A 16413-nucleotide genomic window follows, 5' to 3' on the forward strand; every position below is an offset into this window, starting at 1 on the left:
TCAACAAACCCACAAAATTGGAATACGTGACATGTATAAATAAAAAACAACTTAGCTACTTCTATTAAATATACGTTTCTAACACAGTATCCATTTCATTTCAATTCCTTCGCAATAAAGCCATTGTAATGGCTTGCTCGAGAAAAATCAAATTTTCCTGAATTTACTCTTATCTTGATTAAATAATGAAATGAAAAACACTTCAAGAACGTATTAAATTAAAGTTAAGTTACCTTGCAAATAATTCGTTGAGAAGTCTAACCAATTCTTCAGCTGTGCATTGGTCCGATAGTGTTGTAAATCCACAAATATCGGCGAAAAGTATGCTATAACAAACAAAAATCGTTAAAAATATGAATAAAATATCACATTAACTTGTTATATCAATGTTAAATATATGAAATCCTATGACATTGTTACTTACTTAAAAAATCGGAAAAATGATTTCAAATTAATATTTCATATTAATCCACTATTAAGTAACTAACAATGTCATAGGATTTCATATTGTATGAGGTTTTAAAATTTATAAACATAATCAGTGCATTTTATTAAAGATGACTACATGTTAATATACACGCAGGATAATTGCATTATTAAGGGGAACTGCTGCTTTTTTGATAAAGCTTTGTTTTATTGTGGTTTAATATTCCTTTTATTTGAATAACTAAATACCTTAAGCAATATGTAGAAGGTAAATGTTCTCTTCAGTAAGCATATAGAAGCAATTCTTTCGGCCGAATTTACATACTCAATTTTCGGTAGATTTCAACGTAGCGGCCGAATTTACATTTTGACCCTAATGAATTCTTTTACCCGTCGTAATGACCGGCCGAATTTACCTCTGCCTATAACCCGCATGATAGTAATAAAATATGTAGTATTACTAATTAATTTTCCGAGGATTGTAGTAATTTGTGCAGAATTTTGTTCATTTATTGTAAATAGGCTGTTTATATTAATCGAACACGAGAGGAACTTAATATCAGAATTATTCTAAGGTAATTGTAATAAGGGACAAAAATAAAATAATTCGAAGTGGTCTGTATTTTGTCGAAACTGCCAGACGCGGATCGCGATTTCGATCTTTTTGGATCTCATCAGCGCGTCGCATACAGCTCCGACAGAACACAGACCAACTTTTACCTGCTGTCTTAACAGCGCGTTTTAGAAAATACTACAAATGGCGCAATAAACGCCATCTGTAGCGCGATGCGTTTACTGCGCCATTTGTAGTATTTTCGACAAAAATAAACGTTATTATTAACATCATTCAACCCCTACTTTTATACTGTAAACATAAGTCAATTTGTATTCAGTTTTCAGTTATATTGTTCTACTACTTGAAGAAGCCGCTATTTGGCGAGACAGTTAAAGTTAAATAGTTAACAATAAAAAAATTCGAATGCCTCTCCGATTCGATTATTTATGTGAGTATTGTTTTTCGTTAGAGGTAACTATCTACACGGTAAAATAATCTTTGGGAAATGTAAAAAGGACTGTTGGAATATAAAGTTAAACATTATTCATAAAAAGCGTTAATCATTATCATTGTATTCGTGTATTTCTATTATTTACTTGGCACATAGCCTGCAAAAGTAAAAATAGAACAGAGTCTAAGTGTTTGTTACGTGGCTGAAATGTCAACTGAAAAATCTGCACGAAAACATCGGTTCCTATGGAACATTTCCATTATTACGTTTTAAAAGGTTTCAAATACACTACCTATAAAGTCTGACATTATCTGTCGAATAATTAACATATCTATCTTAAAAAATTATGTGCTAAAGTATTTTATGTAGATACAGAAATAAAACAATGCAAACAATAATATTTCACTTCGGAAAAGGTTATGAAAAATTTTATACATTGCTTATCTACTTTAGGAGAATTACAATCATTTCAGGTCATATATTACTAATAGAAATTTTCCAATATGCATTTAACTTAAAAAAAGTAATATTAAACCATCAAATACTTTGTAACTGTTGCTAAAATTTTTGTTTGACGACTTGTTTTCTTTGAACCATAATTTAGGTAAGTTTCAAAATAATAGCTTCAGTTGTCGTAAATGTTTTCATGAAGAGAAATATTAATAAATAAAAATACAAAACAAGAATGTTTCAACTTGCACTTAATATATATACATACGTTTTTTTCAACTAAAACAAGGTTATCTTCACATACGTTAAAAAACACAAACAACAAATTTCTACCTACTCTCATTCATGTAGGTATAAACAACAAAAAAAGTTAAAAAAAAAAACAATTCTTCTTAATAAATCTTATTCACATTCTTATATTTTTGACAAAAAGAGTGTACAAATAATAAACATTCTTTAACTTAATTTTAAACAAAAACAAAAGTTTAAAACTTTTCCTTTCTGCTTTTTGTTATTAAACCCCCCACCCTACCATTCATTTTTGTTATATCCTTTCACCATCTTTTCTTTCCCTTCTTTTTTTAAAGATTATTTTAAAAATACCGATTCCATCTCCCTTTAAAGTTATCATTTCACTTCACTTGTTCAATGTTTTATTCTCCATACCTTCTTCCAATACATGCCTCAAGTTTTCTATTTCAATTCTACAAATTCTACATTTTCTCTCCTCCACTTTCAACCAGTATTTATTTTCGTTACATTCATTCCCCATTCTAAATTTTGCTATTATCTATATATCTTTATTATTAATTCAGGTACTTATTATGTCATTTTGCCAGTCTTACCACATCCATTATCTCATCTCTTCTGCTTAATATATATGTGGAAATATATACACATGGTGTTCCACCTAAGACAGTTTTGTCCATAAGTCTGTTATTATACACTTAATAGAAAATGTTTTCATAAATGGTCTGGAATCATACAGTGCATATACACAAAATATTTTCAGTCCTACAGGAGTCCTCTATTTCACCTGGACGCTAATAGAACAACCTGTATATTGTTAAATTTTTGGTTTTCTTATTTAATTTTAAGTCGACTTTGTTAAAATAGTTGCTAATACCTATCTCTCGGAGCTTTTGTTTTGAGATATTCAATTGTTTTTGAAAAAAATACAATTTAAATGAGACCAAATAGCATCTAAAGTCTAAACCATAAAAGTTCAAAGCCAGTGGTTTGGACAGTTCATTTTAGCACAAATAAGCGAATATTTTTTGCTATGAGTAAAATGTGTAGGTACGTTATAGACAGAGCCGGAAATATCGAAACCCTCTTTCGACAATCTTACAATTGAAATAAATTTTTTTTCAATTGGAATGACCTATATTAAACGATACCGTTCGATACGAAATTAAAACCTCTTTCTAGTAATATAAGGTTTTAAATATTTATCACCAAGAGTTTCCAGAGAATAATCAATATTATTGGTGGAATTTAGACTTGATGGAAGTATTGCTAATCGACTATTTTAATATGAACGCAAAACACCAAGTATTCATAAGATAAGCGCATGTACTGTACTTCCATCTGCTGTAGATACTCGATTTTTTTAATGAGCTTAACATAGCTAGGTACCCAGTTATAATACAGTCAAACGTGGGTTAGCGATAATTCAAGGGACCCGAATATTATTCTCACTTGTAGAGTTTTCTCATTTATCGGGGTTAATAAAAATCGAACATAAACATGGTGCTAGAGTATTAAGAAATAGGTAATACATAAGTATATATACATTTTACTATAAATAGGTACTTATTTTATTTATTTAAAGAAATCAGTTAATTTTTTCTGACTATCCTTTTTACAATTTTGAGTATGTTTTTCAATTTCATAAATTATATAAAAAATGAAATCACTTTAATTTTTCGCTTCAACATTGTGCGGGAACAACGTCAAACGTACTTTCTCCAATGATTGTTATCAACTGCAACCAAATGTTGGGGATGAGTACCATGAGCAGGTAGGAACAAGCCCACAGGTGTTCTGCAGATGTGTAGTAATTGTAAATAGTGTCGCTTACAGAGGTCCAGAGTAAGAAACTGTCACTTACAGAGGTCTAGAGTAAGAAACTGTCACTTACAGAGGTCTCGAAGTGAAAAATGACTCTCTCTAAAAGAGATACTTACACTGTCACTCATAGAGGTTTTCGGGGCTAAAAATGACGGGACCAAACTATTTTTATCGCTTATAGAGTTTTCTCACTTATCCAGTTTTCGCTTATCCAGGTTCAACTGTAGTTGTTTTCTATGAATTTTTACGAAATATGAAAAGTAAGATCACACAATTTTTGAGGTTAGGGTGTATATTCGCAAGTGTATACCTCTGTGTAGACATACCTACACATAACTGACCTTCTAAATGAATGCACCGTGTTTTCATACTAAAGTTTAATTTAATCTTCAAAGTCAATGGCACATATTACACCTACTTGGCTCGATATTTGAAGGATGATCGTTTTTTATTACGTCTTGCCGTTAAAATGATTGCCAAGTTTACGCACAGACCGATGTGCATGGCACAATAACACAAAAATTTTAGTTACATGATCAACGGTAAGTGACTTCATACATATCTAGCATATCTCTATAACTTAACCATTTTGACGTATTTAAGACAACGTTTAGCGGATTTTACATAACATAATTGGTTACATATAGGCACGTTTGTAATACGGTTTAGTGGAAATGGGTTTGTATTTAATTATTTGATTGTAAGACAATATCAACAAAGTGAAACAATTTCGATTCGATTCCCGGTGGGGGTGTGACAACAGCAACAATTTTTCCCTCATTAATTTGAGGTAGTTTGTAGTGGGTGAATAAAAAATCGAAAAAATGATTTCAAATTAATATTGCAAAGTGAAACAAGTTTTTATACGTAATCGAACGTAATTGTATATAATATTCAATAACTTGCTAAAAGTAGGTTACGAACAAGAATAACAATTCATTGTAGGGACTAATTGCTTGAAAATTTACTTTTACTACTTACTCTCCGACTCAGCATAACGCTCCCATTCAAGATGGAGGAATATTGTCAAAGTGAAATGCCATTACTGTACTGAACACTACAGGCACATAAGACATAATTCACCAAAGGATACTCTACTGATTTACCTTCAATCTTAATTCGATTTGAGTAGCACTTCACACACTTAAAAGAACAACGTTCACTTCTGTAAACTGTCCAGTTAGAAAATAGTCGATCTATGCAACTCACCACCCTGTATATTTTTATTAACTTTATTTAGACTCAATTTGAGACGTTAAACCGTACATATCAAATTTCTCAATGGTAGGTGCTACCGGCTGCGCGAGAGAAACGAAAGCCCGATCGGGAAAATATAAATACGACGCAATGCTTTTGATTGTTTTTCGCGGCGTGCAAGTTCGCGGCACGGAGTTTCGAATGGCAACTGCTATCTTTTAAACAGCGTCCCGACGCCGTAGACGACCACAGCGACGACGACACGAAGACGATGCTCACTGTGATTCGGCCGCCCACCTGCTTTTCATCTTTACACAGTTCACAACACCAATTCGGCATTTTGCTGTACTTTTGAAATATACCTAATACATAAATACTAAATAAGAAAAACATTTTCATTGTATTTTCTTGAAATGAACGATTATGTCCAGATGTTTCGACAACAACTGAAATCTTCAGTGAATACCTACTACGAACATGTAGTCGAACATTCCAAGTTTTCTTACAAATTGGTGAACTGCTTGACTTTATAATTAACCAATTAGTAAATATAATAAGTGCATTTTTCTTTATATATCTCCGTTGCTGTTAACCTTTTAATGTAACATATGCATTAGGAATGTTTTTCGTTACGGAATTCACTAAAAAATTAGCACCAGTACACAATAAAGGGGCTTAATCTAGTAACTTTAGATTTAAAAAGGACTTCTTTATTACAGTTTGGGGCCTAAACCAACCAACGTAGTTATACTGTTTCAGTCCTAAGACTAATTGGACATGCACCTCCACTCTTTCCTATCATGAGCTAATTTTCGAATTTCCCTAAAACTGGAACAATCCACATCCGTAACTATTTGCGAACAGTAATCTAATCTAGGTCTACCTCTACCCCTCCTACCTCCCGTTTCTGCCTCTAATATGTCTCTGACTAGACCTTCATGCCTGAGAAAGTGCCCTAATAATCTATCTCGCCTATTTCTTATTAACTTCCATAGAGTCCTCTGTTATCCTTTTCTTTCTAAGACCTCTTCATTTCTAACCTTCTCTATCTTCTTCCTATGGTGTTTATTTATTTTGTATTGTTCATTACACTTCCGCATCCGCTTCCGCAAAAATTTACTATTTAATTCTGTTTCCGTTGCTGTTTCATTACTAGTATACGCCTTGCACGAAAACTTTGGAGCAAATTTCTGGCTAAACTATTCGTTGTACGTAAAAAATTAAAGAGATAATTTTTTTGGGGAATTCCATTATCTTTCATTTTTATAATGACCTCAATTAACCTTCGATCCATAAAAAGAGCAATATTCGCAAAAAAACGTTTTTTATGAATTTTTACAGAATTACAGTTTTAATATTTTTTTCTAAACATTAAAATAAATAAATTAAAAAACAATTGGTTACTAACTTTTAGAACATGAAAACCTAATTTTACTAGACTAGTTTACTTTGTATAAATATATCCAAATGTGAATGCATAAAATATGTTTCCAAAAAATGTTAAAATTCAGCTCCCATGAGCAATATTTTTCCGTTACTCTAAAACTTTTTCTGGCCTTTGAAAAGTATAAAAACGGATTATTTTTAGAATATCATGTCGTTCTTTTAAAATGGCCAATAAAAAGCAGAACAAAGTGAACGTTTTGTCGTAAAATGTGCAGATATACCATTTGTATTTCTCAAGCTACCCATAATAATGCAAGTTCGAATTAAATATGAAGTTGTGTCATAAAGAAGAAACTGGCGTAATAAAACCAGCTACAAACTGTCAAAAGAAATCGAATTGGTGACATGAATACTCGTTTCCCTTTTGTGTTCTGCTGTAGTAAACACTGTAGATATGTATAATACAAATTTATTTAAATAAAAATAAATACAGAGATGATGTATACAAAATAAACTAACAAGAAAGCAATTAAACGTCAAAGAAATTCGTGTTTATAGGTGGAATTGTTTAGAATTTGACATAGATAGGTAAGCGCTAAAACTGGTTGCAAGGTTTAATTTCGATAGTAAAAGCTCAATGTTTGTCTTTGATAGCACCACGGACAAAACAGGTCCAGAAGTGTCGTAACTTTGCCCGCGACGGTAGATAATATATACCTAGCACCTAACACGTTGGAAGAAGCATTTGGCTCCGTGCCAATCACAGTGCATTTCAGAAATGATGATTAATTTGTTTTCAGGCCATTTTGCGAATTTATTATTGTATGACTGAACTACATTTTACGTTGCAGCTGCACGAAAATTCCGATATTAGAAGATCAAAATGATTGGAATTAGGCATTCTCTATTCTATATATTGTCTTCTGCTTTTTATTTATGTTAAGCGTCCCTAAAGTAAATAAAAAAAAACCTGACAAGTCATACCTAACACAGTTTCGAATGCATCGAAAGGCGTCTCTTCAACTATCAATCCACAAATATTGACAAAATAATCTGAAAGGGTACAGCTGGGTTTGTGTAGGAAATCTGCCCCCCCTCCCCGGCTTTTTCGATTTGCACTTGTGGGATCGATTTGACATTAAATAAAAATAATTCAGCTAAATTTATAGCTGTTTATCTCAAACGATTTTCGAGATTTTCAAAAAACCTTTTTTTTCTAATTTTATTATTTTTATTTGTCTATAAGTAGTAAAATTCAAAATTAATGAATGGTCATTTTTTTTTCAATTCTCAGGAATGCAAGGGATAGAAAAACAGTTTCATTATGGACTTCAAAAGCCGACTGTAAGCACTCTTTTTACGGTGTTATTTAAATGTGTCCACTGCCAAACTTTGACAGAAAATGTCTTCTATACTCCTTTACACTCAGGAATTGCTTTTTTTTTTGAAGTGGTGGAACATTATGAAAAAATATAAAACCTAATTTTTTTTTCAAAATCTTGCGTAATGCATTTCTTATAATAATTTTTTAAATATTTTTGTAAGGTGAATGATTATCTTCTAAACATATATTTCTCTAACAGTATAAGAATTTTAATGCGTTCAAACACAAGATTTAAAAAAAAAGTAGTTTTTCTTTTTTTCATAATGTTCTCATTTCGAAAAGAAAAAGAAAAAGTTCCTTGAAGTAAAGGAGTATAAAAAGCATTTTCTGACAAAGTTTGACGGTGGACACCGTTTAGAACAGTAGTAGTCTGTGTTAGAAGTTTGGGTAGAAAATTTTTTATTAATTTTGACAGTAGGTCATCTTAGAGGTATTTTCTTTTTTTTTATAGATTCTCTATTTTTTCCTAAGATTCCCTAGCAAATTATGCTTCTTCTTCCCGAGGTTTTCCACATTATCATTATTACAAGGTCGTCAGCTGGAAGAATAAATGTTTGCTTTCGAGAAAGGCACTGAAATTTAAAAAGAGTTGTTCTGAAAATGTCTACAGTAAACGTTCAGCTCGCTTTGTATTTTCCAAGACCTAAAAGTACAAAATCGTTATACGAAAAAGTACGAAAAAACCATGATGATGATGTCTTTCAGGCAGTGGTGTAACTAGCGTTACTGGTATCCAGCGTAGAAACTAAAAGTACCACCCCATTTGCAGCCAAAAAGTAGTAAAGTGATAGAAATTAAACCCACTCCAACTCGTGTTGGACATGAACCCTGCCGCCCGGAGTGGATCGCCTCCACCACCACCTGCCTCCTTTATTTATGCCACCTATCCCAGGTAGTCGAACGAGCGGTTAGGAATGGGTGACTCATACCCACGTGAGCACTTTTCTTTCCGTTCGCAGTGTTCGACAATAGACTTCCACAACATCGGGGATTCACCGCCTCGGCGCCCGCTCTACCAATATTCTGAGACACATTATCGATGGCTTTTTAGATACTTTTTGAAGGGTTTTATGACATCTGTTTGTACTTTTGCTTATAATAAGTTTGTGAAGCAACATTTGCTGTAGATTCTTTTGCTAATTAGTGGCTATTTTACCAAAACACCTGCTTTTCAGTGATCTCCAAAACTTTTTTTTTAATAAAAGCCATACCTACCACTGCACAGGTTTATATCACAAAAAGTCACAATTTTGAACCCAAATATACAGGCCTGAGGCTCGAAGCTGGCGGAAATTTTAAAATGCGTGGATGCGCGGCGACAATAGTAGGCAGTTTTAAGTATAACAGTTGCAGCCCTGTTTCTTCAGTATCCCTATCAGGGGCGTAAATTAAATATTTAAAAGCAAGGATCAATTTGCAAAATTAAATTTAAAAATTAACTTATTCGGTAGGTTTTCTTGAATATATTTAAAGTCATCATTAACGTGTTGTGTCAGATAATGAGCAAGTAATAGACATGTAAACAGAAGAACTAACTGTTGATGTCGGTGATAGTGATAGAAATTCCAATGAGAACAATGAATGTGAAAGCCAACTACATAATAAACAAAAGCATTGGGTTTACTTTTTCTTTTCTCATAAGTTATGTTTCTATATTATTTCCTAGTACGCTACTGTCCTTTCTGTGCAAATACAATAGTTTGCGCCTATTGAAAGCTTATTTGTGAATCGGTTGCTAGTGATTTACCCAAATAGGTCATAAATGGGCAAGTACCTGCGCGGCCGGAGCCAGCTTCGTCCGTCCGACCTATACTTTCCTACCTATACTAAATCGTCTAAAAATCGCAATGATTCAATGGTTTTCATTTAGTTGTGGGCTACTTTTAACAGTTTGTGACGCACTTGTTTCGTTATTTAATACTGTCGTGTAGTATTACGTTATCCCGACTGGATCATACATCTTTGGCAACATACCAATGTTGTAGATCAACTTCAAACATGAAAAATGAAATTTTATCCTTTAGAGATAAAATTGGAAATATTTCTGTTTAATACATTTACAATAAGAAGAACAATGCAATGAATATCCAATAAGCACCGATAAATAAAAAAAAGGTGGTTGAATGAGTTTTCTAAATAAAATATAAGGTGATTTAAACTGAGGTGTTTACAGACAAAGTCAAAGTTAGTGATGGTTTGAGAGAATCGCGATCGTAAAGAGACGATAACATTGTTCGATCACAATTTTATGTCACGTGCCCTTATATTCGAGGTATTTCGATCACGTAACTTGCTTCGGGGTCCCTTTTACGTTTCTCTTCCCCCTTTCGGATACTGTGCTAGGAAAGTTGTCGTCTATATGGAAGTGTCAGTGATTTGGTACGAACTCTCGTCATGATTGCTAAATGTATGCGTGGAAATTGACGTCAAACCGAATCAATGCTACGTAGAGTTGTTCGTTTTATTTATTAGACTGTTATATCGAACATCTACCGAATAAGTCAGAGACTTCCTGTTTAACAATTTTGTTCTTTTCTTAACTATTCTGACAAAGTTCTCATTAAAGACACCACGGTAAATATGTTGTAAAGCATGTATGATATTATTTTCCATCGCAAAAAAAGTACACACGTACCTAGAAAATAAAAGCTTCATTTTCTTTGAATCAATACCAATACCTGTAGGTATTTTGTGTCTCTTGATTTACTACCAAGTAACACGTATGTTAGATGAAATATAAAGGAAAGGGAATCAAAATTAATCGATCGATCGGCATGGGAGGAGTTATTCTATGGTTGCTAGTCTGTCCGCAATAGACTACTCGTGATTAGTCTGCATCTTGCTCTAATTTTTCGAAAAACATGGGTTCTGATTCTAAATACTATGGTCTTACGCTGAGACACAAATATGTAATTTTTAAGAGATAAAGGTTAGAAGCTTTCAAAATGATGTCACAGGCGAATGATAGGGATGCCGTGCATAGAGAAAGTTAGAAATGAAGAAGTACTACAGGGAATATGAAGATTGGAAAAACTTTGGCGGTTGTTGTAGAACAAACAAAATAGCTCAAACCCTAACGTCAAAACACGACACTGTAGTTGTAGTTCACTTCAGTCCCTGAAGAAGGTAACCTTGTTATCGAAAAATGCTTCGGACAACTACAGTGTCGTGTTTTGGTGTTGGGGTGGGAGCTATTTTGTTTGTTCTGATAATGGAGGGAACTAAGTAAACCAAATAGGTTGGTAAGACCTTTTTTCAGGTATCAAGGAGTAATTAGAGACTTATTAGAAGCAGAAACGTAAGTTAAGAAGAAGAGAGACCTGAATTAGATTACTGTTCACAAATAGTTAAGGATAATGGATATTCTATAGGTTTGTTCGGAAAGTCATTTCGTTTTTTGTTGTGGAAATGAAAGACAGTTTTCGTATAATAAACAAATACTTTATTAAATTATATATTGACCGTTCTGGTCCAACACCTTTTGCCATCTTTCTGGTAGTAGCATAATTCCACGCTCATAAAATTTTTGGTCTTTGCTGGCAAAAAAGTGATCGAGGAGGTTTTTGACCTCCTCATTTGAGGTGAAGGTTTTACCGTCTAAAAAATTTTGGAGTGACCGGAACAAATAATAATCCGACGGTGCCAGGTCTGGAGAATATGGTGGGTGTAGCATTGTATCCCTTTCAAGCTGTAAAAGCTTTTGGCGAGTGACCAAACTTGTGTGAGGTCACGCGTTGTCTTGGTGAAACACTACACCTTTCCTGTTGATTAGTTCTGACCTTTTCTGTTGAAGTGCATCATTCAGTTTGTCCAGCTGATGACAGTAGACTTCCGAATTAATCGTTGTGTTATCCGGTAAAAGCTCAAATAAAACGATTCCTTTAAAATCCCACCAAACAGACAGCATCACCTTTTTTTGGTGAATATCGACTTTGGAAATGGTTTGAGCCGGTTCATCTTTTTTGCTCCATGACCTCTTGCGTTTGACGTTGTTGTAAACAACCCATTTTTCGTTCCCAGTGATGATGCGCTTCAAAAACGGATCATTTTCGTGACGTTTGAGAAGCGAATTGCAGACGTCAATGCGGCGACACAGATTTCTCTCTGTGAGAACATGGAGAACCCATACGCCGAGCTTCGAGGATAATCCCAGGCCTTTCAAGTGGTCATAAACTGTTGAATTTGATAAATTCAACCTCAATCCGATCTCATGTGTTGTTATTCGCCGGTTCACATCAACTAATGCCTTTATCGCGTCTTTATCAGCTTCAACCGGCCTTCCCTTCCCGAACGTGGTGCATCTTCGACATCAAAATTGCCGGATCGAAATTTAGCGAACCAGTTCTGGCACTGGCGTACTGTCAACACACCTTCTCCATACACATCAGTCAATTTCTTTCTGGCTTGAACAGCATTTTTACCCTTTCTGTAGTAAAACAGTAAGATATGTCGAAAATGCTGCTTATCGCTCTCCATATTTAAAAGGGCACCAACCAAAAACTACTGCGTAGAATTAATTGCAATTTTTCACACACAAACCTTGCTATATGAGCTCTCAAAACATATAAAAATTATACGGCTTAAATGTGAAGTTGGGTGCAAAAGAATACAATTAAATCCTCTGTCGGGAAAAAACGAAATGACTTTCCGAACAACCCTATAGTTTTAGGGAAATGCAAAGATTGATTCAAGATAGGAACGAGTGGAGATGCGTGTGTCACCTGTCTTAAAACTGACGACCCTACAATAAAGAGACAAAAATCACACTGACTCGATACTGTTTGAGTGTTCAATAATTTGATAATTAACATTTCTGATAGGTGTTTAAAGTTGATGATTTTTATAGGGCATATATCTTCAGTAGAAATAAAAAATTTAATTATTTTGGAGTGGAACGTAGGGATAGCAGAAAGAAATTTTGCACTAACTTTTGTTTTTCTCACAACTCAAAACTTAATTTACTTTAATTTTTATATATTACGATATATTTAAAATGTACTTTAAAAATCTGAATTCAAAATTATTTTTCTAACATTCCTTAAATCTTATTATTAAATGGCCAACATTCATTTATAATATGTGAGGGTGTAATTATGCTTGGTATTTGTAAGTTGCGCCCTACGGTCAGTTGAACCCAAATTCATAGCCTAGTTGCGCTCCAACAAATTTAATCCTTAAATTGATCATGGTATAGTTGCGTCCCTGAGTACATACAGCTACCTATATAAAGTATAGACTCATTTATATACATCATACACTTTGTTGACGTTTAGTTTTAAATTATATTTTTAAAATAGAAATAGCCTGTACTTACCTACTTATTTGTTATATTACAGAAGAAAAGTCTTTTGAGTAACTGTTTTCCTAATAAAATATACAATAAATAAAATAGTAATTAATATAAGTCATATTTATTCATTGTTAATTACAATTTATTCTTTGTTACGATTACAATGAGAACTACATTGTTTTACAAAAGTATATTCATCAATAATTTTATTTTTATATGCTACTAGCGTAACTTTCAGAAAAGCCATATTCCTTCTATACGCTTTATTTTTACATTTTTGAAGTGAAACTTCTTTGGGCTCGATGGGAGTAAAATCTCAAGGCCAGGAAACGACACGTTTTGCAACGTTTTGTCTCGCGACGCGATGATACACTATGAGAATAGAAAGGCGCGCATGCGCATATCGGTATTACAGTCAGCTGTTAGTGACCGGCATCTCATATATTATAGTATAATGTATATTCACTATACTAAAGGGCTAAATCAATGTTTTGGTTATATCTGTGCAGTTATATTACACTAAATGTTTATTTAACAACAATTAATATTTATTTAAGAGTGAATATTATTATGTATTAATTCTAATTCCGTATAGTTATTGATAGTTTACGGTTTATTAAGCACTTGCAAAAATAAACGGAATCAAAAAAAAATTTGACCATTTTTTTGTTATTGAATTATTGAATTGAAAAACGTATTACACTCCTTAGGTGGACTAAAAATAATATATGCTGGAAAACATAAATTTTCGTACTTGTTTGTTATAAAGGTATAGGGGTCGTCAAAGAAGTTTCACTTCTTTCACGTGTACTGAATTGCACCTGTTTTTATTTTATAGTAAAAATTGATTTTATCAAAATATCTCTTTAAATATAAACTATTGACAATACTCTAAAAATTGCACTTTTAGCCTGTTTAAGACCACCGCAGCTGTTGTAATTGTTAATCAGTTTGATGTCTGTTCTCGACTGCTTATAAACGAATGAAAGCAAATGTTTTTTATAGAAAGGAATATAAATTTTAATATTTTTCTATCTTCTACATATGTTCTAATGATTTACTTATTTTTTACGGTATTAAACACAGCTTTGAATAGAGACACCCCAATAAAATCTTTAACAATGTTTGGCGGTTTTTTACTTATTATTGTCATTTAAAGAAAGTGGTCGAGATCTAAAGCAGGTCGGCGAACAGGCAGATCCGCCCCATAAAATATATAAGAATAATCTTACATACCAAAACATCGTAAAGATATACCTAAGTGCCTACCTAATTATACACAATTTGACATTTGGGCGCAACTATTCCATAACCTTTTTAAAGATTAAATAATTTTATTTAGGGACTAACCCCCAGGCGCAAGTCATCTATGCCCATTATGCTCATTAGTTGAAAAGAATTAATAATAGCAGTAGTAGTTGACGTGTGGTGTAATATTTCTATACCAATTTTTAGGGAATAATTTGTAAAATCATAATTTACCGAGAGCCTATGTCTGTATCGTCATTAACTTATAATATATATTTAGTNAATCAATGTTTTGGTTATATCTGTGCAGTTATATTACAGTAAATGTTTATTTAACAACAATTAATATTTATTTAAGAGTGAATATTATTATGTATTAATTCTAATTCCGTATAGTTATTGATAGTTTACGGTTTATTAAGCACTTGCAAAAATAAACGGAATCAAAAAAAAATTTGACCATTTTTTTGTTATTGAATTATTGAATTGAAAAACGTATTACACTCCTTAGGTGGACTAAAAATAATATATGCTGGAAAACATAAATTTTCGTACTTGTTTGTTATAAAGGTATAGGGGTCGTCAAAGAAGTTTCACTTCTTTCACGTGTACTGAATTGCACCTGTTTTTATTTTATAGTAAAAATTGATTTTATCAAAATATCTCTTTAAATATAAACTATTGACAATACTCTAAAAATTGCACTTTTAGCCTGTTTAAGACCACCGCAGCTGTTGTAATTGTTAATCAGTTTGATGTCTGTTCTCGACTGCTTATAAACGAATGAAAGCAAATGTTTTTTATAGAAAGGAATATAAATTTTAATATTTTTCTATCTTCTACATATGTTCTAATGATTTACTTATTTTTTACGGTATTAAACACAGCTTTGAATAGAGACACCCCAATAAAATCTTTAACAATGTTTGGCGGTTTTTTACTTATTATTGTCATTTAAAGAAAGTGGTCGAGATCTAAAGCAGGTCGGCGAACAGGCAGATCCGCCCCATAAAATATATAAGAATAATCTTACATACCAAAACATCGTAAAGATATACCTAAGTGCCTACCTAATTATACACAATTTGACATTTGGGCGCAACTATTCCATAACCTTTTTAAAGATTAAATAATTTTATTTAGGGACTAACCCCCAGGCGCAAGTCATCTATGCCCATTATGCTCATTAGTTGAAAAGAATTAATAATAGCAGTAGTAGTTGACGTGTGGTGTAATATTTCTATACCAATTTTTAGGGAATAATTTGTAAAATCATAATTTACCGAGAGCCTATGTCTGTATCGTCATTAACTTATAATATATATTTAGTAAATACCTACTACTTAGAAGGTAAGTACTGTTTTTAATGTAGGAATTCGCCAACAATAAATTTATAAATTAAATTACGAAACTGAATGCTGGTGATGACAGGACAGAATTAAAACAACACGTTTTATTATTGGCCTACTTTGAATGTATTTCGTTTTCGATTAACCTTTCCATCATCTGAACAACTGAATCGGCGGCTGTTAATTTTTCACCGAAAATTCGTTCTGTTTCAAAATTGCTACGCGTCATTTACATTTGGATACACCTATGTATTTATCCATTTTGTTTTATCTTTTCGACGGTGTTATTATTTCTGACGGTTGAAATATTCTAAATCTTCTAAATTTCCCTGCGCTACATCTCATTTCACTAGTCTTCTTTACTAAATATTCCGTTTTTCATTTCACAAAGGGTAACGTGGATTCAGACAATGCAAGATTATGTTAAATACGCTCAGTAAAAAAAAAAAAACTTTTGGGTGTTTCATTCCCACCAGCCAGTAATGCTGGTGGGCGGGCAGTCCCTCCGGACTATGCCGGAAGGTAGGGCGGAAGGCCCTCTTCAGCCTGCTTTCAGGAATCGTGGGAATGGGTGGGTGGTGGTTCGGGGGAGAAAGATGAGAC

General features: G+C 32.9%; 1 protein-coding gene across 3 annotated transcripts in view; it reads right to left on the reverse strand.

Moving 5' to 3' along the window:
* The window catches only part of LOC108738669 (serine-rich adhesin for platelets), a 361208-nt gene extending 355841 nt beyond the window's left edge, over positions 1-5367 (reverse strand). For 2 of the 3 annotated variants that reach the window (XM_025975164.1, XM_025975166.1), the window contains exon 1: positions 4938-5367. In XM_025975164.1, coding sequence (XP_025830949.1) covers positions 4938-4952 — 15 coding nt within the window. In that variant the 5' untranslated portion in view covers positions 4953-5367. The remainder of the gene's footprint in view (positions 1-4937) is intronic. The other variant, XM_025975165.1, reaches the window with a different exon arrangement.
* Between the last annotated feature and the right edge of the window lie 11046 nt (positions 5368-16413).

This window comes from Agrilus planipennis, unplaced genomic scaffold (assembly GCF_000699045.2).
Source record: "Agrilus planipennis isolate EAB-ADULT unplaced genomic scaffold, Apla_2.0 scaffold202, whole genome shotgun sequence".
Taxonomy (NCBI): Eukaryota; Metazoa; Arthropoda; class Insecta; order Coleoptera; family Buprestidae; genus Agrilus; species Agrilus planipennis.